The sequence below is a fragment of the Metarhizium album genome, assembly GCF_000804445.1.
Source record: "Metarhizium album ARSEF 1941 chromosome Unknown scaffold_25, whole genome shotgun sequence".
NCBI classification, from domain to species: domain Eukaryota; kingdom Fungi; phylum Ascomycota; class Sordariomycetes; order Hypocreales; family Clavicipitaceae; genus Metarhizium; species Metarhizium album.
This window is the reverse complement of record NW_024467599.1, coordinates 298,218-318,511: the sequence shown is the minus strand read 5'-3', so window position 1 is coordinate 318,511 and position 20,294 is coordinate 298,218. Positions and strand designations below refer to the sequence as shown.

The window sequence follows — 20,294 nt, the reverse complement described above, 5'->3', positions numbered from 1 at the left end:
AGTGTCCACACTCGTGCTCGTTTGTACCCGACCTCTGGCTCTGTACGGTGCCGTCTGGGAGACCTCAATGTGGCAATTCTCTTTGCTAAAAAGGTCCGGATCCGCCTTTGAAGGCTCGCCGTAAGCTCGATTTGGTTACACGACTTTGCTTGACTCCTATGTTTGCAGATCTTTGTATATGATGCCGTACGTGGTGCATACGGGGATTCGTCCCGGCTGATTCGTAAGAAAGCGTCCTTGTCGCAAAGAATCGGAGATGACAAGTATTCCTTGCAGGTTGAAATACTCGGAGGCCACAATTTCGAGCGTATTAGCCCTTTGGCTTGTCGTGTACCACGAGTGAACCACGCATGCGCTTCTCGACCGAAGCCGCTAGTCCACTAGAACAGAAATCTCCTTGGGCAGCCAAGCAAACGAATATGCGAGGTTCCGTTGGCATCCTCGCGTTGCGTTGGCCTTGACCGAGTGTAAGTGAGAGGGATTCAGCAAGCAACTCATCGGCAAGGCATTCCTTGCTTGGACACTCGCATTTCGATGCTCGATGTCAAGGTATATATATATGTAGCCGCAAGTGACTTCTTCTGCGGCAGCATCACGACCCGTCCGAGCAAGCTGCCTGAACACTGTCCCCTCTCTTCTTCTCTTCTCAATAGAACCCCTCCATCTCTCCTTTTTTCAGTCCTTCCTCGCCATGAAGACCAGCTCGGCTGCTCTGGGCCCGCCCACAGTGAGCATCACTGCCCTGGACTTTGGCAATGTTGAGTCGGTGAACCAGGTCCATGTGGCCATAGTCGGCGCCGGCCCCCGTGGAACCAGTTCGCTAGAACGTCTATGCTCGTCGGCATCCGAGTTCCTCGGAGCGTCCGGACGGCTCACCGTCCACGTTATAGACCCGTCCCCTCCAGGCCCGGGCATGGTATGGCGCAGAGACCAGTCAGCCCAACTCCTGATGAACACAGTCACCTCCCAGGTGACGCTGTTCACGGATGATAGTGTCGTCTGTGCCGGCCCCATTCGCCCCGGCCCAAGTCTGCATGACTGGGCAAGGAAGGCTGAGCCGGACCTGGGACCGGACGACTACGCCACCCGTTCACAGTATGGCGGTTACCTGGAATGGGTCTTTGGCGAAGTGGTTCGGAGAGCACCCCCCAACGTCAGGGTCGAGGTACACGCTACGCTGGCCGTCCGCCTGAACGATGCCATTGACGGCACTCAGACCCTTGCCCTGTCCAACGGTGACGTCCTGTCAGGCCTTGCGGCGGTTGTCCTGGCCCAGGGTCATCTTCCTCTCCGTATGGACCCTGAGCTGCAGAGGCTGACCAGCTATGCGGCCGAGAATAAGCTGCGCCACTTCGCCCCCAACAACCCGGCCGATCTTGATCTCTCGGTCATCCAGCCGGGGGAGTCGGTCTTGCTCCGCGGTCTGGGGCTCAACTTCTTTGATCACATGGCCTTGCTGACCACCGGACGCGGCGGACGCTTCGTCACCTCGTCCAAAGGCGGACTCGTCTATCTTCCCTCGGGCGATGAGCCGCACATGTATGCTGGCTCACGTCGTGGGATTCCGTATCACGCCCGCGGCGACAATGCCAAAGGTGCATTCGGCCGTCATGTGCCTCTCGTCTTGACGGAAGACGTCATCGCCAACTTCCACAAGCGCGCACATGCCGGCGACGCCCCGGACTTTTTGAAAGAAGTCTGGCCCCTCGCGGCCAAGGAGGTGGAAGTGGTGTACTATGAGGCGGTGCTGCGGGCACGGCAGAAGGGAGTTTCCATGGCGAGTGCGCCGTTCAAATTCCGCCAACGCTTTCTGGCTGTTCCTCACGAAAGCCGCCAGGAAGCGCAGCTCCTCGAGGAGTTTGGAATTGCCAAGACGGAGAGATGGTCCTGGGAACGCATCCAGCGGCCTCAGGGCAACCGCGTATTCTCCACTGCCGGTGCATGGAAGACATGGCTGCTCGAGTACCTGAGACAGGACGCCAAGGAGGCGTCCCTGGGCAACGTCGACGGGCCCCTGAAAGCGGCCCTCGACGTCATGCGTGATATACGCAACGAGCTGCGCCTCGTTGTGGACCACAACGGTGTAAAGGGGTCATCGTACAGGGACCACCTGGACCGTTGGTACACGCCGCTCAACGCCTTCCTGTCCATCGGGCCGCCTCGTCAGCGCATCGAGCAGATGGTTGCCCTCATGGAGGCCGGCGTGCTGGACGTCCTGGGGCCGCGGATGCGCGTACAGGCCGGGGATGGCGTCTGGATAGCCTCCTCGCCTGAGATCCCGGGCTGGACGGTGCGAGGCACGACGCTCATCGAGGCCAGGCTGCCGGAGCCCAACCTGCGGCACACTGCCGACGAGCTCTTGTCTCATCTGCTCAAGACGGGCCAGTGCCGGCCGCACGTCCTCGATGGCTACGAGACGGGGGGCATCGACATCACAGGCAGCCCCTACCGGCTCGTGGATGCCCAGGGGCGAGCGCATCCCAGACGATTTGCCGTTGGCGTGCCTACAGAAGGGGTCCATTGGGTCACGGCTGCGGGAGCTCGTCCTGGAGTCAACTCGGTCACTCTGACGGATACTGACGCCGTAGCCCGGGCCGCGCTGCATGCAGCCCGATCCGAGATGGACAAGGGCTGCGAACCTGCTCTGCAGACTAGTTCGTTACCAATGGCCATTGTGGCATAGGTGGAAGCGGCAAGGGAGGAACTTGTGCGAGACGACTGCAAGGACGACAATAGACTGTAGCTCTGCAGCCTTACAACAGACTGTCATAATCGGTGAACACGGACAAGCATGGGTAGACGATGGGACATGGTGATGTTTGCATTCATAGAATAGTGAGCACAAATTGCAATAAGGACCATACTTGGGTGACCACGTGGTCATTGTCGTCGTTTACGCTTGATGATGACAATCCTACACAGTGCTAGCCCAGGGCAGTAATGCGTATGAGGTCGTTGAACGATGCTTTGACCGGCAGTGGCGGCTCCGGCTACAGAATTCGGGGGGGGGGAGTGAATTATGTGACGATTCTAAGATTCCAAGAAGCATCATCATTATTTCTCGTCCGACGCGACGCATCCTGGCCAAAGTCCCTCCTTGCCTCTGAACTTTGACCCCCTGGTGACAGACTCGGCGGCGGCTATTACTCTGGTCTCTTGTACTCTCCCTTCTCAACCATGTCATTTATAGTCCTCTGGGTAACCGCCAGCGCCTCCATACCAGAGGGAGCTCCGCAGTAGATGGTGGCTTGCAAGGCCGCCTCCCTGATCTCGAGCTCGCTCACGCCATTGGTAATAGCGCCGCGAGTATGCAGAGCAAGTTGAGGCCAGGCTTTCTGGCCAATGATCAAGCCCAGGGCTATCACATTCGCCCGCGGCAACTGTCAGCGAATCTAGGTTTCCTCCATGTCCGAGTCTCCCATCTCCAGCAACGTCCACTTACTCAGGAGGCTCCGCTGCTTTCGGTCGAGTCCGGGCCGCTGCCAGATATTGCCCCATGCCCACTCGGTGACGAGCTCCTCCCCGGGCCGAGTATATGGCGTGGCGTTTCTCAACGACCTTTCCACATGCTCTGCCCCGAGGACTTGCCTGCGAACCTTGAGTCCCTCGTCAAACAGCCTGCGGTGCAGTTCATCGATGACTGGATCCGGAGACATGATGGGTCAGCAAGAACAGCCGTCACTGGACATCCGCCGGATTTCTCTCTCTCTGAGGACCTGTGACTAGTGGTTCGCGGCCGAGTCAGCGTTGTGTCGTTTGCGTCCGAGGTCTGGGTTTGATATGTCCCCGATTGTGGATGAGAGCGCGCGGATGTGACCAAAGTACCGGAGTTAGAAACGCCTATTTAACTCGCATCTACATGGGACAGAAAGCATTTCTCCCATTGGAGCCCCTCGGTCGAGTTTCCCCAGACCACTGCCGCGTCGACACGAGTCCATGTCCACTTGTTGAGGGGAGGCAGAAACCGTGCTTGGCAGCCCATATGAGTTGGTAGCATGCTACCTTGGCCGGGTCGTGGATGGATCGATCATCTTGACCCGAGTTCGCCACGCAGATCCCAGCCGCCGTGGACGACCGTAGTGGACCGCTTTATCCGCTCTGCCCGAGCATGCATGTGGAAACTTGGAGATCCGGGGCAACATCCTGGTTGCAGGTTTGACGTTGTGGAATCCATCTAGACGTGCAAAACAAAAAAAAAATAGACACCAGAGTTTGGAGACGGCGTTCTAGACGCACATCACGGCTTGTTTGTCCAACCCATCGGAGAATATTGGGCGTGACTATCTTCTTGGACTCTCTGATTCTGTCTGGTGGGAGCAACCGCAGTAGCGCCTGCTTTCGTGTCGGACAGGATTCGGAGCCATTGCCCAACCTATGGCGCACAAGTGTATCAGATTGATGGAGAATGATGGAGAATGATGGAGATGATGGAGCAATGCATTTGCCTTTCAGAAATTCACGTTTTACAGAGTACGGCGTAGCACAGTGACCGGTCCGAGGTTGCACCTCAACAGTCAGTGCTGGGCGCCGTGTGCTGCAAGAAAACGGAGCAGTTGTGCATGCAGAGAAACCTTGTTGAGTGCGACAAGCACAATGTCTCGAGCCGTCGCGTCAACGGCAACTTGAACAGGGAGCGTTGCCTGGATGGCAGACGGTAGAGACGGGACAATGGACAGGACCCCTACCACAACGGGGCGTAGCCACATGGAAGTCCACGAGTGAGAGGGTTTTTTTGTCATTTGGTGACAATTCCTTTACGTACAATGCAGTCTATTGGAGAAGCAATGTGTCATCGTGTTACCATGGCCAGCTTCTGAGCTTCTGACATGGCCTCTGCCCAATGTAGGACCCAGCAACATGCTCGGGTAGCTGTCGTATTCCCATCGACGTGCCGTGTGAATACTAGCTACGAGACTGGATTGCTGGCCCCCGGCTACAAGTGAGCCACGACGCATGTAAGAATCGCCCTTGCTTGGTCTCGCGTCTCGCGCACGATGACGGCGGCATCCTGCACATGGCGGACAAGTCCCACGGCGGCGCCAGCATACGTTGCCAGTCTGCCCTGGGGACCCCAGCCTGCGTCTCCCGTCTTGGCAGACTCGTCATGCAGCTCCTTGAGCCTGTCAAAGGGGACGCCGGACTCGTGATCGGTCCAGCTTTTGTTGATGATTGTGCGAGGGGAGAATTGCTCCGGCCAGCCAAACGTGCCACGTAGGTGGTTGTACAACTGCGTGCGCACAGTGTTCCTGGCGCCATCCGATGCTCGAACTACTTCGTCCTGGTATCCCTTGCTGATGCGAGCCTCCTTGGACGCCAGGAAGCGCGTGCCCATGGCCACGCCGGCGGCGCCCAGTGCGAGTGCGGCAGCGGCTCCGCGGCCGTCGACGATGCCTCCGGCAGCAACCAGGGGGATGGTGCTGTCCCTCAAGGCGTCCGAGACCTCTGGGACCAGGGCAATCGTTCCCTGGGCGTCCTTGTGCCTGCCGTGGCCGCCGGCCTCGGCTCCTTGCAGGACGAGGACGTCGGGTGGTGTCGCGCTGCCGGCGGCATCGACAGCCTCGCCGAGGGAGCCGATCTGCAGCCAGACCCTTGTGTCTGGCGAGGCTCGCTTGATGGCCGTTGTCCATTCGTCAAACTCGCCCTGGCCGTGGCGCGGTGCGAACAACCACACCGCGCAAGGGCGGTGCTTGGTCACCGCAGACACGGCCACCTCGAGATTGCCGTTCCAAGTCTGGAACCCGACGCCGACGGGGAGCAGCGACGGGCCAGCGGCGCCTCGGATGGACGACGATCCGATGAGCTCAGCCGCCTGGTCAAGGTCGCCGAACACGTCCTCCGGCTTGAGAGTCGGCCCAAGAAACCCGAGGCCGCCGGCAGAAGAGACGGCGACGGCGAGGCTCGGGCCCGTCATGACGCGCATCGGCGCGCTGACAATCAGAGGCGACGTTGTCCAGGGGAGGCTCTTGGCAAGAGCTTGCTTGCATTCGATCCGAAGAAGGGCGCTCATGGCTGACGTGGTCTGGGTGCGCCGGGCGTCGTTGACTCAAACAATGACGATAATCCTGAGTCCTGACGCGAGTTGCTTCCGCCATGGCAGTCTTTTGTATGCACATCCCACGCCGAGACTCGTGCCCTTTTCGCCGGCCGCTCTGCCTCTGCCCCTCTTGCCGAAGCCACTTTGCTTGTGACAAGAGCAACATCTGCACTGGAGGGAGCAAGTTGGCCGTCGCTTCAAAGGGGGTCGATGCAGTGTAACGCGGTGATGTTGCGCATGACACCGGCGACCAAGTACGACCAAGCGCGAAAACTAGCTCTCGCTGGCAAAAGAGCAAGACTCCACTCGCCCGAAACGCAAGACGAGCCCATTCCCGTCTCCAGCAAGTCGGGGATGTGACGTTGTCGCGGCCCAATCTTACACAACCTTCTGCGGCCACAATTCGCCAAGGCGGCGGGCAGGACGGGCACCGGGCGGAAGGGGAAGTCGATCCCGGACGAGCCAAGATTATGACACGTAGCTACGCCCTGTCTCGGGATTTGTCATGAATACACCGGCCAATCGCTTGCAACGTGAACTGCTGAATGCTGCGTGGTCACGCCCGTTGTCGAGCGACTCCAGGTTCTGGCATCGATGAGACGCGGGACAAAGTGTAGACATCACGAGTGCCTACTCTGGGATCTAGATAAACCAAAGCCGGCCCGTGCGGCGAGCGAGCCAGGTTTGGGAAACCACCAGACTCAGAGGAGCTTGTTGTCTCGGTCGTTCAACATGGCCGCCGCCCCTACCCCCGAACAGATCGCCATTGTCAAGTCCACGGCGCCCATAATCAAGGAGCACGGCAGGGCCATCACAGACGCCTTCTACAAGAACCTGCTGTCTGCTCACCCGGGACTTAAAAACTACTTCTCCCTGCGCAATCAGCAGACTGGGGCGCAGCAGCTGGTCTTGGCCAACGCCGTCTTTGCCTACGCCGCGTACATCGACGATCTGGGGAAACTGAGCGATGCCGTGGAGCGGATAGCCCAGAAGCATGCGTCCCTTTTCGTCAAGCCCGAGCACTATCCCATCGTGGGACAGTTCCTCGTCGAGGCGTTTGTCCAAGTCCTCGGGAGCGCCGTGACGGACGAGGTCAAGGACGCGTGGATCGCGGCGTACCAGCAGCTCGCAAACGTCTTTATTCAGCGCGAGGCACAGCTCTACGGCGAGCACGGCCCGGACTGGCAGTCGTGGCGCAAGTTCGCCATCGTCGACAAGGAACAAGACTCCGAGGACGTCTTCCACCTCCATCTCCAACCCACCGACGGGACGCCCTTGCCGCCGTTCCGCGCCGGGCAATACGTGTCTCTCCAGATCCCCGTCCCTGAAGCAGAGGGGCTCCTGCAAAGCCGTCAATTCAGCATCAGCTCGGCGCCCATCGACTCCCGTCGTCTGCTGCGAGTGACGGTCAAGAGAGGCAGCACAGTTCTCAACGCGAGCAGCCAGGACGTCTCGGAAGGCAAGGTACCGGGACTCATCTCCAACACTCTCTTCGAGAGGTACAACGTCGGGGACGAGGTAGAGCTCAGCCCTCCCCGTGGCGTGTTCTCGTTTGATGCCGAGGCGGCGGACCCTGACGTGCCCGTCGTCCTGCTCAGTCTCGGTGTCGGTGCAACACCCGTGGTCGCGATCCTGGACTCGATTGTCAAGTCGTCCTATCCATCTCGCCCCGTGAGCTATATCCACGGCGCGCGGCATTCCGGGGCTGTGTGTTTCGGGAAGCACATTCGTTCCATCTCCAAGGACCACGGCGGCGTCACGTCGGTCCTGTTTATCAAAAACACCAAAGAGGGCGACGAGTACACCTTTCCAGGGAGAATGAACCTCGATAGCCTGGATCGGAACGCGCACTTGCGCCTTGACAGCGCAAAGGCAGAATACTTTGCTTGCGGCCCGCCCGAATGGATGGTTCAGACCCGGGCCTGGCTGGCGGACCATGGTGTAGATCTGACGAGGATTCACTTGGAGCTATTTGGGACTGGCGGAATTTAAATTTTCTGGTGTCGAGTTTCAACTAGTTCCAACGCGAGTGCGTTTCGCGAATCAGATTGACAATGATTCATGCTTGCTGTCGTGTCGAGGCTCTGTCTACTCTGCTGAGAGGTCACTAGGTTGAATGGGCCCGACGTGAGAAGCCTCCATCGCAATGAATATACCATACTACCTGTCCTGTATCCTGTGGGTAGCGAGATGGTACTTTGGGGCTTATCAAGACGATGCGAGCAAACCTCCGTAGCGGTCGAGTTTGCCAGGCGAGCTCCCAAGAGACGCGTGGAATGCACTGCTACGCGCGTGTTCCGCTTGTCAACTGAATTAGTGGTCCAAGTCTATTATCAGTAAAGCGTGTTGGTATGATTCCTCGCAAGCCTCTGCTCCGAAGGAAGTCTTCGTGTTATTCCAATCACTGTGCCTAACCTGGAAAGCGTAGGTTCCGTCTCAATCACCCCTGTGCGAGTCCTCCAGGATCTTCGGACATGTGAACTCGACCGTCAGTAATATTTTACAACTACTAGTCCAGTCGGTTGTGCGCAGAGCCCAATGGACTCTTTGATCACAGGGGCCTCCCTTTGTCATTCCCACTGGTGCAATTACCGAGCGCGCGCGTGACACGATGATGGCGGGTAATTTATTATGTAACTTGTGAGCCTCTTAGATTAGCATTATACATCTCTACATACCCTTTCAACTTGGTGCAGCTGTCGTTTATATATATCAATAGAGTCCCTTGCAGCGCACAAAGAGCTCCTGTATCTTTCCAAAGCAGCCCACATGCTCCCTGATATCATGGAAGCCTTTCTGGCACCAATCCAGTGCGTTCACAATGTCCATTACGTCACCGTGAGTGACCGAAACTTCGACCTAGCATGTCTATACCACAGGCATAACGAACAGCATATCGCAGTGACTTTGCGCAACTCGGTGGACACTGGTGCCATTGCAATGTTGTCTAGCCCGGAAAATGTAGAACTGCTCGGTACAGTGACGCCCTTGGACGGCCGGAAATACGCGGCGGTGCGGTGAATTCGACCTCCCCTCCGCTTGTCACATTTGTCAAGTATCGCTGCCGCACGCGCGTCTAGATGACTTCCGAGCATCCGGTAGACTCTATCATCAAAACTGATATTCCTCACTGGATTCTTGCCCAAGTGACTTGTTGCAGCCGACAGAGTGCAGCTAGCTGAATAAACAACAGTTCTGATTCGCGTGGACCGACTCCTGAGTCGCCGCGTCGTTGTCACCTCACTTCAACCATCTTGTGGTGACGACTTGACTCCATCAAGGGACGCATTAGTCCCGATGGTTGACGAAAGGCTATGCCTCCTTTTCCGCCGACCTTATCCGGCCAGGGGCCGAAATGCTACGCGCCTGACCAGTCATCAGGGGTATTGTGGCCTGCTAGAGAGCATCAGTCAAAACACTGTACGAATAGACCAACGTCGTGTCTGTCCCGCGCTCATTGCTTGTTTCTCGTGAACTTATTGTCCAAAGCAGTAGCGGTCCGGGCAAGATTGTCTGGAGACAGGAGCAGGCGGCCGTTGACAATTCACTCTCATCAAAGGACATGTCAAATTATCAAGATGACCAGTTTTTCGATCAATCTGGATGGCGCATCAGCCACCATGCTCTCCGTCTCCGCGGCCCTCCGCCGTGTCGAAGTGGGATGGCTTTCTAGCGGCTTTGCGACCCATTTCAAAACCTTCCCCAATGACGAATGTGTCGATACGGCTTCGAGGTGCATCTGCCGACCGTCTCGTGTTCCGCCACTCCATGTCAGTTGCTGACATGTATCGATGCCTTTTCGGCATATGATAAAGACCTATATGCAGATTGGCATTGTATGGCATCGAGGCACTTTGTCTACCTGCGAAGATGACATGATGCGTGCCGAGGACGCAGGCATCGATGCTTTTGCCCTCAACATTGGCATGGATGGCGACACAAGATGCTCCGCCGAGAGGAATGGCATATAATATTTCATTAAACTGTCTAGCCGCGAGAAACCTAACATGACCAATTTGCTCGTCAGCTCAGAGGTAGCCCAAGGGCAGTGAGCGCCCGGCTACCTTTGATATGTGCAAGAACTGTCCTGTACTCACTTCTTGTTCAACGTAGGTGCTGATTTGGTGCCCTTTGAAGCTGTCATGTATTTCATCGTCTTGGTGCACTTGGACCCTGAACTACCAAACCACCGCCCAGCTTATCCGGGGGCATAAAAGCCGAGCACGTAATCGTGATAACTCAGGGGCCTGCAAACCTAACAAAGCATCTCAAGAGGCTTGTTTATCAAGCCGTCCGAATCTCGCCTTGTTCAGCCGGGAAAGGCTAGGAGGACACATGGCATATTTACGAAGAACCTGCTGACCTGCGTCGCCTTTTGTTGCTCCCTTTGCTTTCTTCAAGTTTGAGCGTCTCTATCCCAGTTGGTAGCAAACCCAGCCCAACAACAGCGACGAAGCCGGTTTGTCGGATGGGCCACGCACATCGGCTTTTCTCGTCGCAGCCTTGATATTCGTCGCCATCGTGATCCAGCCCTTCTTACCTCGTGGTTAAAGATTGCCATTCATTCAGCCCTTGGCTGCCATGTAGCTTCTCCGCACCGTACGAATCATTGTTGTCAACATTCACGCGGCAGTGGTTAATAGCTGATATCAAGAGAGCGTTGAGAGCGCGAGGGCCACGATAGAATGCCGACTGTAGCGTGTGTAGTAACTACGGTGTGAGTCGCAGCCTCGGCGGTTATTCTAGTTCATGGTGAGCCAGAGCCCATGCTGTTCGAAGTACGCGGCCATCGATCACGCGGGTAGTCAAACGTGTCAAAAAGTACACAGGTGTCGAGATGTAGACCACCGACTCTAGAGAAGCTTGTTTCATTACTGGAAAACAGATCAACTGCCCGCCCTCGAACCTAGCTGGACATCTTCTGCACTAGACACGTACGTGCGGTCAAAAACAAATCCTCACCGCCCCATCATGGAGCAATAGACATGACATCGACGCCATCTTGAATGTGCTTCTTGGACGGCATCTTATTCAACCTCATCAACTCAGCGCTCTGCGACATGAGCGGATCCCTGCCCATACTGGCCATGGCCACAACCGTTTCCCCTTTGGTGTAGTATGCGACGAACTTGGCTTCAGCGGGATCGCCGTTGACAATCACGTCATCCCATCCGTTGGCGGTGTTTCCGCAATATCGCAACTGAGCACCAAGCGCTGACCAAAATATGGGAATGTCCAGAGGTCGCTTCTGAGTCGGGTTCACGATATGGTTGGCGACGTGGCGGCCCGAGTTCTGGGCGACATTCCAGTGTTCGATGCGCACTGGCTTGCCCTCGCCTCCGGGTCCTGAGTACGGATGCGTAGCAATGTCGCCAATTGCGTAGACGTCCTTGAGGCCGGATACCTGAAAGTTGTCATCCGTCTTGACCGATCCATCCTCCTCGAGGCGTAGAATAGAATTGTCGCGCAGATACTCTGTAGCAGGCATGACGCCAACTCCCAGGATAACGAGGTCGGCTTCTAGTTTCGTGCCGTCTTTAAGAACGACGGCACCAACTTTGGAGGGATCCGACGTGGATGGCTCTGCCCTCTCGATGCCGCCCCCTAGGTAGAAGGTGACGCCCTTGGCTTCAATCGCCTTTTGTATGCCGGCGCCGACCTTTTTGCCAAGTACACGCTCCAATGGAACTTTGCTCACGTCTGCAACTGCGACGGTGTTGTCCTTGCAGGTGGCATTGGCGACTTCCATGCCAATGAAGGACGCGCCGATAATGACTATCTTTTTGCCTTTTTCGCCAATGGCGTCGACGATGGCTTTGACGTCATGCACGTTGCGCAAGGTAAAAATATTGCCCAGGACGGAAAATCCATTGACAGGCAATTTACGAGCAGTGCCACCCGTGGCGAGGATCAATTTCGTGTAGGAAATGTTTCGGCCGTTCTTGGTGCTAACTGTACGGTCTCCAAAGTCGACGGCAGTAGCTTCGCCATCCACCCACTCGACGTTGCCGCTATCGAACCAGCTCCTGTCCCTCCATTGCAATCTGGAGAGGTCAGTCATGAGAGCCTTGCTCAGTTTCGGTCGATCTATGGGGAAATAGCCCTCGTTTGAAATGACGGTGATGCCACCGGTGAAGCCCTTCTCTCGCAAGCCCTCAACAGTGCCCAGGGCGCCAGACCCTCCGCCGACAACGACGACCTTGTCGCCTGCAGGAGAAGAGCCGGCGCAGCTCAAGCTGGGCTGTCTTTTGGAACTTTTGATTGCGGATTCGTCGCCCACGACATAGACGGCGCCATTGCGCTCAATGAGCTTGAAAACGGGCAGGGCATCAAGGGCGGGCGCTTCTTCGACGTCGCCGGTGCTCGTGCTGAAGCAGGCTACGACCAAGAACAGATGCGGTCAGTGAGGATGACGCGTGGAGAGGCGCCGGTTCGATGTGAGGAAGATGACCTACCTCCATGCCACGGACATTTGACTCGCCCGTCAGCAGTAAGGACACCGTTGGCAAGGGGCGCCCCGTAGTGTGTACATTTGGCGCCAATTGCTTGAATCTTGCCTCCAGCGTTGACGAGTAGGACTTTGCCGCCGTCCACGCCCTCGACCTCGACCTCCTGTTTGGAACCGGGGGACAGGGAGATGGACGTCAAGTCCTTGAGTTTGAATTCGGAGGCCATAGCTCCGGGGAAGGTCGAGAAGCGTAATGATGGTCTGTTGGGGGTGTCGAGACGGGCGCGACTGGACCGCAGCAGAGCAACGATGCGAGGGCTGCTGCGAAACATGTACGTCTGTGTACTGTGCAGTGTGTGCGAGGAGATCTGGCCGGTGGTGAGATGGAATTGCTCAGGATGCGCGATGAGGATCGGGACAGGCTACTCGGTAAAGCAGTCCAAGGGGTGTCTGGTGCACTGGTGGTAAAGACCAGACAGCTTCCATGTCGGGCCATGACCTTGGCTTCGTCATCGACCTTGGTTTGCTGGCGGGGACGACTTTCAAGTGCATCTACGTAGATTCTTGCTGCACGCGGCAGAGTCACTACTGTGCACTGTGGGGACCGGCTCCCCGCACCCACTCATGATGTGATGACAATGGCGCGACGCTGACTGGCCGATGGCGCGAAGGGGGCCCGTGCCGATCGGACCAAACCGGATCAGTCACATCATCAGCCACAAGCATCTCGCAGGGGTTGAGCTTGTGTGGCACGCAAGAGCACATGTGTGGCAAGGCAGATGCAGATTTATTATCAGGCAGACGGCCGGCCACGTTGATCGATTCTCTCGTCCATCTAAAAGCCAAGACAACAAAATAAGCTTGAACCAACGAAATCATGGTCGTCTACAGCCAACATCAACCGAATTGCACTCAACACATGTCCCAACAGTCCAGTGACACTTTTCTGACAAGTTCCGAAGGTAGTAGCTCCACCACATAGCACCAGTCGGGTTACCGCGTAGACTCGCACCGGCACGTTAACGGCTGCCAGCGTTTTATAAGTTCCTTCTATTCTCCGCGGCTGTGTCGACTGTCCGGCCGAGAGGCCACGGCCTCATTCACCTCTTCCAAAGCGTAGCCGCGGATCGCTTGCCCCGTTTCTTAAGACGACTCGAACATCCTACTGCAGCAGGGTGAGCAGCCTGCCCGGACTGCGTGGCAGAGGCGGCGGGAGGCGCAGGCTCGACGGGAGGCGCAGGCTCAACAGGAAGCGTAGCGTTGATAGACGCAACAGAAGAGGCAAGCTCACCGGGAGACGCAGGCTCACCAGGAGACGCAGGCTCACCAGGAGACGCAGGCTCACTGGGAAGCGTAGAGTTGATAGACGCGACAGAAGACGCAGGCTCACTGGGAAGCGTAGAGTCGACAGACGCGACAGAAGACGCAGGCTCAGACGCAGGCTCACCGGAGGACGCAGGCTCACCAGAAGAGGCGGGCTCACTGGGAGACGCGGGCTCACTGGGAGACGCGGGCTCACCAGGAGACGCAGGCTCACTGGGAAGCGTAGAGTTGATAGACGCAACAGAAGACGCAGACTCTGCAGGAGACTCAGGGCAAAAGGCTTCATCGGACTCGGATGGCCCGACCAAAGCGGGTTCTGGTTCTGTGGTTCGGGATTGAAGACACGCTTCCACGCTGTCGAATTGCTCGCCAAAGTCCTTATAGAACCCCTTCGTGCAATACCTCTTAGTCCCAACGCATTCTTCTGACCTAGACGTCTTAGAGGGCATCAGGGGGTGCCCACAAGTCTCATCGGTCAGACCAGGCTGCATGTACGGCTTGTCCATGCTTTGTCGCGCTCCAAGTGGCCTGGCAAGGGCACCAGTTGCGAAAAGAACAAGTCCAAGTGACGGGAGCATTGTCAAAAAGGTCAAGTATTGTTAGAGTGAAGAGACAAAGAACAAGATGTAGCAAACTCAACTTGAAGAGAAGGCAAGAAGCTTAGAATGCTTGAAGAGGGTGGCGCAAATTTATACATCTTCTTTTGTTCCTGTCGACTTGTCAGGCCGTGGGTGCCGGCATGCTGCCTGCAAGACGTCTGTGTGCATTTTCGACACACAATCAACCCCCTTGTGCCAAGACGTTTTGTCGTGTACACCGCAGCTGAATGGATATCAAATTTCATCAAAACTTCCGGCAGAGTGGTGTTTTGCTCGACCCCGTAGGCCTATTTCCCACGTCTCCATTCCTCCAGCTGACTCGAACACTTGACTTTGACACAGCCAGGCACGCGTTGGGTTTGTAGTCTAGGGCCCGGCCCATTTTCAATAGGGAATTGCTACACGGGCATGACACTTTGGCTACACGGGCATGACTCTTACACGGGCATGACTTTTACCACTTCTGATTGGTCGCATTGTCTCTGTTAACGACGCTGGATTCTGCCACCTCAGCCGCAAGTACCTGGGCCATTTTAACCTTGCTTCTGTGTAAATTACTTCATTTCGGCTAAGCTACTACGCAGCAACCCAGTGGTCGCGCAGTCGGGGCGACCCCCTCGAGCTTGCTTTCTTCATTTTCGTAGCTTTTAATAAACCATAATACGGCACCCTATGCTGTAGAGATAGCGACCAATTCTTTCACTACAATCTTGTTCTCTTCTCAAGACGTCAATGTCTTTGCCTCGCACACCTCCTCGCAGGTCGCGGAGCCCTAGTCCCAGTGATCAATCACAAAGAGGAAAGCGACACAAATCCAGTCGGCGACGCAGATCTAGTCCTTCCACAGTTGAAGACCGACCACAATCCGCGAGTAGCTCTGCTACGAGTATCGGTCAGTTCTACGGCCTCGGGGACGAAAATGCACTCGATAACCTGTTCGCCTCTTTCCCGCAAACACTTTCAAGTCTCCCACACCCCCATGGTTCACAGGGCCGCCATGAGCCTGCATGGGGCCTTCGATCTGACTATGAGATATATCTTCAAAATGACTTCTTCCGTGGAAAAAGATGGAGCCAGCGAGTCAGAGCGCTTATACCAGGCCCAGAATTTGATCCATTCGCCTCTGAACCTCCCGAATCACCCCCATCCGCCCAGCATCTCCCAACAAGGACAAGAGCCGAGTTCGAGTCCGCAATGCGCATAGTACGAGAGGTTACCGGCGAAGGTCGAAGGCTAACTGTAGACCTTGCTCGATCATACGAACGTGTACAAGCTTGGCGAGAGAGATGGGGATGGTCACCATTAAGTTTCGAAGCATATGACTCTCCTCCACCGTACTCTCCACCTCGTAGGTCACCCACACAACCTCCTCGAATATCACCGACGCCCGAAAATATTAGTTCCTCGCCTATGCGACAGTCTCTATCTCCCGCCCCGGAGCCAATTCCGAACCCAATAATCCCTGGCGACCCAGCGCCCTCGGCCGAAGTTCTTTTTAAAACAACCAACGCATTTGCAAAGGAGAACGGATTTGGTATTATTCGGCGGAATAAATATTCCTATAAGGGACGGTTGATTAGGTACTCCATTCAATGCGACCGGTTTGGACAATCTCGGGCCTCGGGGGGTTCTGGTCTTCGAACCCGAAGGTCTCGGAAGTGTGATTGCAAATGGATGATAATTGCTGAAGCCCTAGAGGAAGGCAAGTGGCTTCTTCGACAACATAGAGACCCGAAACATCACCAGCATAACCATGAACGGAGTATTACGCCATCTGCGCATGTTTCCCACCGCCGCCTTACTACACCAGTTAAAGCAACCATCGAGTCAGCAAGCCGTCGCGCGGGTATTCGAGCCAGTGATGTAGCTGCTATGGTTGAGGAGCAATTCCCCGATACAACACTCCTGCGGAAGGATATCTATAATGCCCGTTCGTTCATTAACCGAGAGAAGCTAAATGGCTATACACCTACTGCGGCATTGATCAAACTCTTTGATGAGAAGAAGATCCCATACATCGCGAAATGGGCCGATGATGATCCAGATAGACTGCTTGGTCTTGTCTGGACCTTTCCGTACTGTCTACAGATGTGGAAGCGCTTCCCCGAGGTTATTAGCTTTGATAACACATATAACACTAATCGCTTCAAGCTTCCTTTATTCCAGGCTACTGGCCAAACCTGTCTTGGAACTGTGTTCAATGCTGCATTTGGCTTAATAGATAACGAGAGGAGGGAGGGGTTCCAATTCCTTGCAGAGAGTGTTCGCAAGCTCATTACAAAACACTCACTCAGGGAACCAGATGTCATCATCACAGACTTCGACAAGGCTATGAAAGCTGCCGTTAATGATCAGTTTCCAAATGCACAGCAACAGCTTTGTATTCATCATATCCTTTCAAACGTTTTGCTTAAATCGAAGACTAGGTGGACGGGCCAACGTGAGGACAGTACTACTAGCCCTAGCGCTAGTGACAGTGAAGACATTCCCTCACAGGCGGATGGCGGGTTGAGCACTACAGATAAGCATCTGATCGAAGATCGGTCGAGTAGTGATAAGATTCCTCATACTTACCAAGGCGTTGTTTTAATGTGGAAAAAGGTTCTCTATGCCGAGACTGAGGAAGCGTTTGAGCAGGCATGGAGAGATCTTTGTAAAGAGTTCGACGACCAACGAGCGATCTTACAATACCTCTACTCGACTTATATGCCTGTTAGTGCTCAATGGGCACGTTGCTTTATCCGTCGTTATCGTAACTTCGGAATCCGAGTTACGTCCGGCACAGAAGCAAGCAACAATAATATCAAAAGCTATCTATTAAATGGCATGAGCCACCTCTACCGACTCGTCGAGGCAATGCAGGATATGATACATGACCAAGAACGTGCCTTTAAGGATGCCTGTGGACAGGATGATGTCCTGACTGCTCCACAATACCTAGGTTCGATGGGAAACTATCTTGGTGAACTACGAACAACCATGTCATCGAAAGGACTTGGGTTAATCAACAAGCAATACTGTATTGCTCGCAAATTTCTGCCGACGGGGAAGAATCCCTTCCCCGACTCTATTGGACTTTGCGACGACGACTGTACGGTCTCTATTGAGCTGGGAATCCCATGCTATCATAAAGTCTACGCAAAGCTAGATTCTGACACACGTTTCACTAAATGGGAGGTCCACCCACGCTGGCGACTACGGGAATCGGCATCTCAAGATCCATACCGACGAATTCTTGACCCGAAAGTTGCCACTGCACTACGTGGAAGGCCAAAGAATACAGCGCAGGTTATCCCAGAAAGCCTAGCTATTACATCAAGTAGCCGATCTGATAATCAACCAAGTGGGCGACGAGGTCGACCGCCAGGAAGTCTCAATAAGCCAACTCTTGCTAGGAGAGTGCATAAAGCTACTCGAGAAACCATCACACAAACTGGTGGCCAAATTGGCATCTCAGCCCAGCAAGGGCCAGGTAGACCTTCTAAAGTCCTAAATGCTGGGAATACGACAGGCGTGCGGTACAGTGGACGGAGGACGCAACGAAACATTCGCAGGACAAGGAGTCAATGGGAACTGGCTAAGAGTGATGACGAAGATCCAGATTGTATCGTTGTGAGGCAATAAATTAAGTAGACCACATCACGTCTTTTGCCAGTATTTGACAGTTACTGGCTAACAGTACAAGGACGGTAGTTTAATCCGAAATGCAGGCTTGCAAGATAGCAGAAGACCAATCGCGCCCACAACGATAAGTGACTGCAATTCATGGTGATGTAGGAGCTTGTTAGTGAAGTTGGCTACACCGCCTTTCCGAGGAAGTATCTGTGGGGCCAAGAAAGTATGCGACCAATCAGAAGTGGTAAAAGTCATGCCCGTGTAAGAGTCATGCCCGTGTAGCCAAAGTGTCATGCCCGTGTAGCAATTCCCTTTCAATATAAGACGGTGGCGAAGACACGAACGCTTGCAACGTCGGGTGGGGACAATGTCATTATATTGCTGTGCCAGAAACTAGAGCCACTTTTTAATACCGAGGTTTGTGCCAACTTCCAAGTAGACTCACCGGCACAGCGGGTGGCTAGTCGAATCACTTCCACGGCCGTAGCAGGTCTAGTTTGGGTCTGGGTCAAGGCCTCTCGTGCTGCGTGGGCGGCTGCCAAAAATAGAGTAATTTTTGGACTTGTTCCTTCGCGGCCAACAAATTGTCAGGCTACACTCCTCGGGCAAAGGATGTTTATCCGGCTACACGTCTCAGTGTACCGGGCACTTGGTGTAGTTTTTTGTGACATATCTTTGGCTTGGCTTGTACATTCAAAAAGTTCTCAAAAAGAGACTGGGAGTTGTTGATTCAGCGGCTCAAGCCGTGGAATTCAGGGCGATGCCCCGCGGGCAAGTGCTTCTCTATACCAACCTCTCGGGTGAAGTTGAAATCGTACGACGATATTTACTCGTTCGTTCAGATATTGTACACGTGAAATGGGGAGATGAGTGCTAACATGTCGTTGTTCAAGAATGTGTAGGTCTCAGGTAACGTTACGTACTCCCGTGTTGTACTAGCCGCATCTCTAAAAAAGGTGATCGTTACGAGTGTTTGATGAGCACAGAAGTGACATCTGATGGGATGGATAGGGTCCCTTGCCTTTCTGCTTTACAATTTTTTGCAGACTTGGCGGCCCATTTGTCTCAATTTCATTTTGTGGAATAATTGCAGCCCCAATATTTGCATGTTCTCATGACTACAATCACGCTGGCTTTGGCCCTTGGCGCCTCTTGGCATCCATTCTTCGAGGGGCAGCTGACATTATCCCTGACGTGAATGAGTCACGGAGTTCTATATGTATTCGACCTTCCGTGGTGTCTTTTCCGGAGAAGATGACGACTTGAATCTGGTCTGTTTATTTTGTCTTCAAGAGAGAGAGATACATGCTCAGCCAGCCACGGGCTGTGCCCAGGAGCGAATACCAAGGGCCCTGCGCAACTCGCCCTGAGTAGTTACTTCTACCAAGGAGCTTGTTACAGGGTTTCTGAATTGTTTGACAGGTTCTTGGGGGGACCAAGATTATGGGACGAGACCTATAGCATAATGCTGGCTGCCAAAATAGGAGTCCTTGGTCATCGAGGCGTTGACCTTAGAACCAACGCCCGCAAAAGGGGGCCGTCAATATCACGTATTAATATCGTGACAACGAGCCATGGCAAGATAGCTACTTCTTTTCTTCTTCACTTCGCGATTATTCAATATATTTGATTTACCCTGTGGCATGCTACGCTGTTTTCCTCTTCCGAAACCAACAACAATACAGTTGTCTTTTAGTATAGCAGCGACCTAAGGCTTTTCCCAAATGTAGGTTATCACATGATGCAGGAGTGCCGCATACTGATCATACCTGCAGCAGCCGGCAGTTTCTAGACTGCAGCGTACAGAGTACTCCGTACAGTAGGCAGGTATGTAGTATAGGTGAACTATTACACGCACACATCATTTGTCTGCGTTAGGCGCTTCCTTAGACATGCTGCCTATATTATCCGAGGGTTGCATCGAGTACCGTCGTGTGCGGACACAGTTTCTGTTCAGAATGTTCCGCAGCAAAGACTGACCCGTGTGAATGAATATCTTGCTAAGTTTGGCCGTTATGTCACAGACATTATATATCATATCGAGCTCTTTTTTTCAATGCATGCATTCCCTTGAACAGACCTGATTTGTAGATGTACAGTCGCAGGTTTTGCGTTTGCTTCTCTAGTATCATCTCGCTTCGGCCCACGTTGACCTTCAGGTCACGATCCTTTGAGGATGCAATCTGCCGATCCACTGCCTCCATAATACAAAGTATTCCATGCCTATCCTCGTGGCTGTATAAAATCCGAAAGGCCAAGTAGAACGGCGCTCTTC

At 54.5% G+C, this 20,294-nt stretch overlaps 7 protein-coding genes across 7 annotated transcripts; 3 read left to right on the top strand and 4 right to left on the bottom strand.

Moving 5' to 3' along the window:
- Nucleotides 1-691: 691 nt before the first annotated feature.
- Nucleotides 692-2,683, top strand: MAM_06969 (uncharacterized protein; the record flags this gene model as incomplete). The annotated part of the gene is made up of 1 exon (XM_040825767.1): nt 692-2,683. The coding sequence occupies one exon, from the start codon at nt 692-694 to the stop codon at nt 2,681-2,683; it is 1,992 nt and encodes a 663-aa protein (XP_040676324.1).
- Nucleotides 2,684-3,143: 460 nt separating this feature from the next.
- Nucleotides 3,144-3,656, bottom strand: MAM_06968 (Carboxymuconolactone decarboxylase; the record flags this gene model as incomplete). The annotated part of the gene is made up of 2 exons (XM_040825766.1): nt 3,144-3,358; nt 3,443-3,656. The coding sequence occupies 2 exons, from the start codon at nt 3,654-3,656 to the stop codon at nt 3,144-3,146; spliced, it is 429 nt and encodes a 142-aa protein (XP_040676323.1).
- A 1,277-nt stretch (nt 3,657-4,933) lies between these two features.
- On the bottom strand, nt 4,934-6,007 carry MAM_06967 (2-nitropropane dioxygenase precursor; the record flags this gene model as incomplete). The annotated part of the gene is made up of 1 exon (XM_040825765.1): nt 4,934-6,007. The coding sequence occupies one exon, from the start codon at nt 6,005-6,007 to the stop codon at nt 4,934-4,936; it is 1,074 nt and encodes a 357-aa protein (XP_040676322.1).
- A 759-nt stretch (nt 6,008-6,766) lies between these two features.
- Nucleotides 6,767-8,026, top strand: MAM_06966 (flavohemoglobin; the record flags this gene model as incomplete). The annotated part of the gene is made up of 1 exon (XM_040825764.1): nt 6,767-8,026. One exon carries the CDS (start codon nt 6,767-6,769, stop codon nt 8,024-8,026), a length of 1,260 nt encoding a protein of 419 aa, XP_040676321.1.
- A 2,977-nt stretch (nt 8,027-11,003) lies between these two features.
- Nucleotides 11,004-12,709, bottom strand: MAM_06965 (Pyridine nucleotide-disulfide oxidoreductase, FAD/NAD(P)-binding domain protein; the record flags this gene model as incomplete). Its single annotated transcript, XM_040825763.1, has 2 exons — nt 11,004-12,412; nt 12,490-12,709. 2 exons carry the CDS (start codon nt 12,707-12,709, stop codon nt 11,004-11,006), a joined length of 1,629 nt encoding a protein of 542 aa, XP_040676320.1.
- Nucleotides 12,710-13,582: 873 nt separating this feature from the next.
- MAM_06964 (uncharacterized protein) lies at nt 13,583-14,311 on the bottom strand (the record flags this gene model as incomplete). Its single annotated transcript, XM_040825762.1, has 1 exon — nt 13,583-14,311. The coding sequence occupies one exon, from the start codon at nt 14,309-14,311 to the stop codon at nt 13,583-13,585; it is 729 nt and encodes a 242-aa protein (XP_040676319.1).
- A 1,965-nt stretch (nt 14,312-16,276) lies between these two features.
- MAM_06963 (uncharacterized protein) lies at nt 16,277-17,897 on the top strand (the record flags this gene model as incomplete). Its single annotated transcript, XM_040825761.1, has 2 exons — nt 16,277-17,495; nt 17,728-17,897. 2 exons carry the CDS (start codon nt 16,277-16,279, stop codon nt 17,895-17,897), a joined length of 1,389 nt encoding a protein of 462 aa, XP_040676318.1.
- Between the last annotated feature and the right edge of the window lie 2,397 nt (nt 17,898-20,294).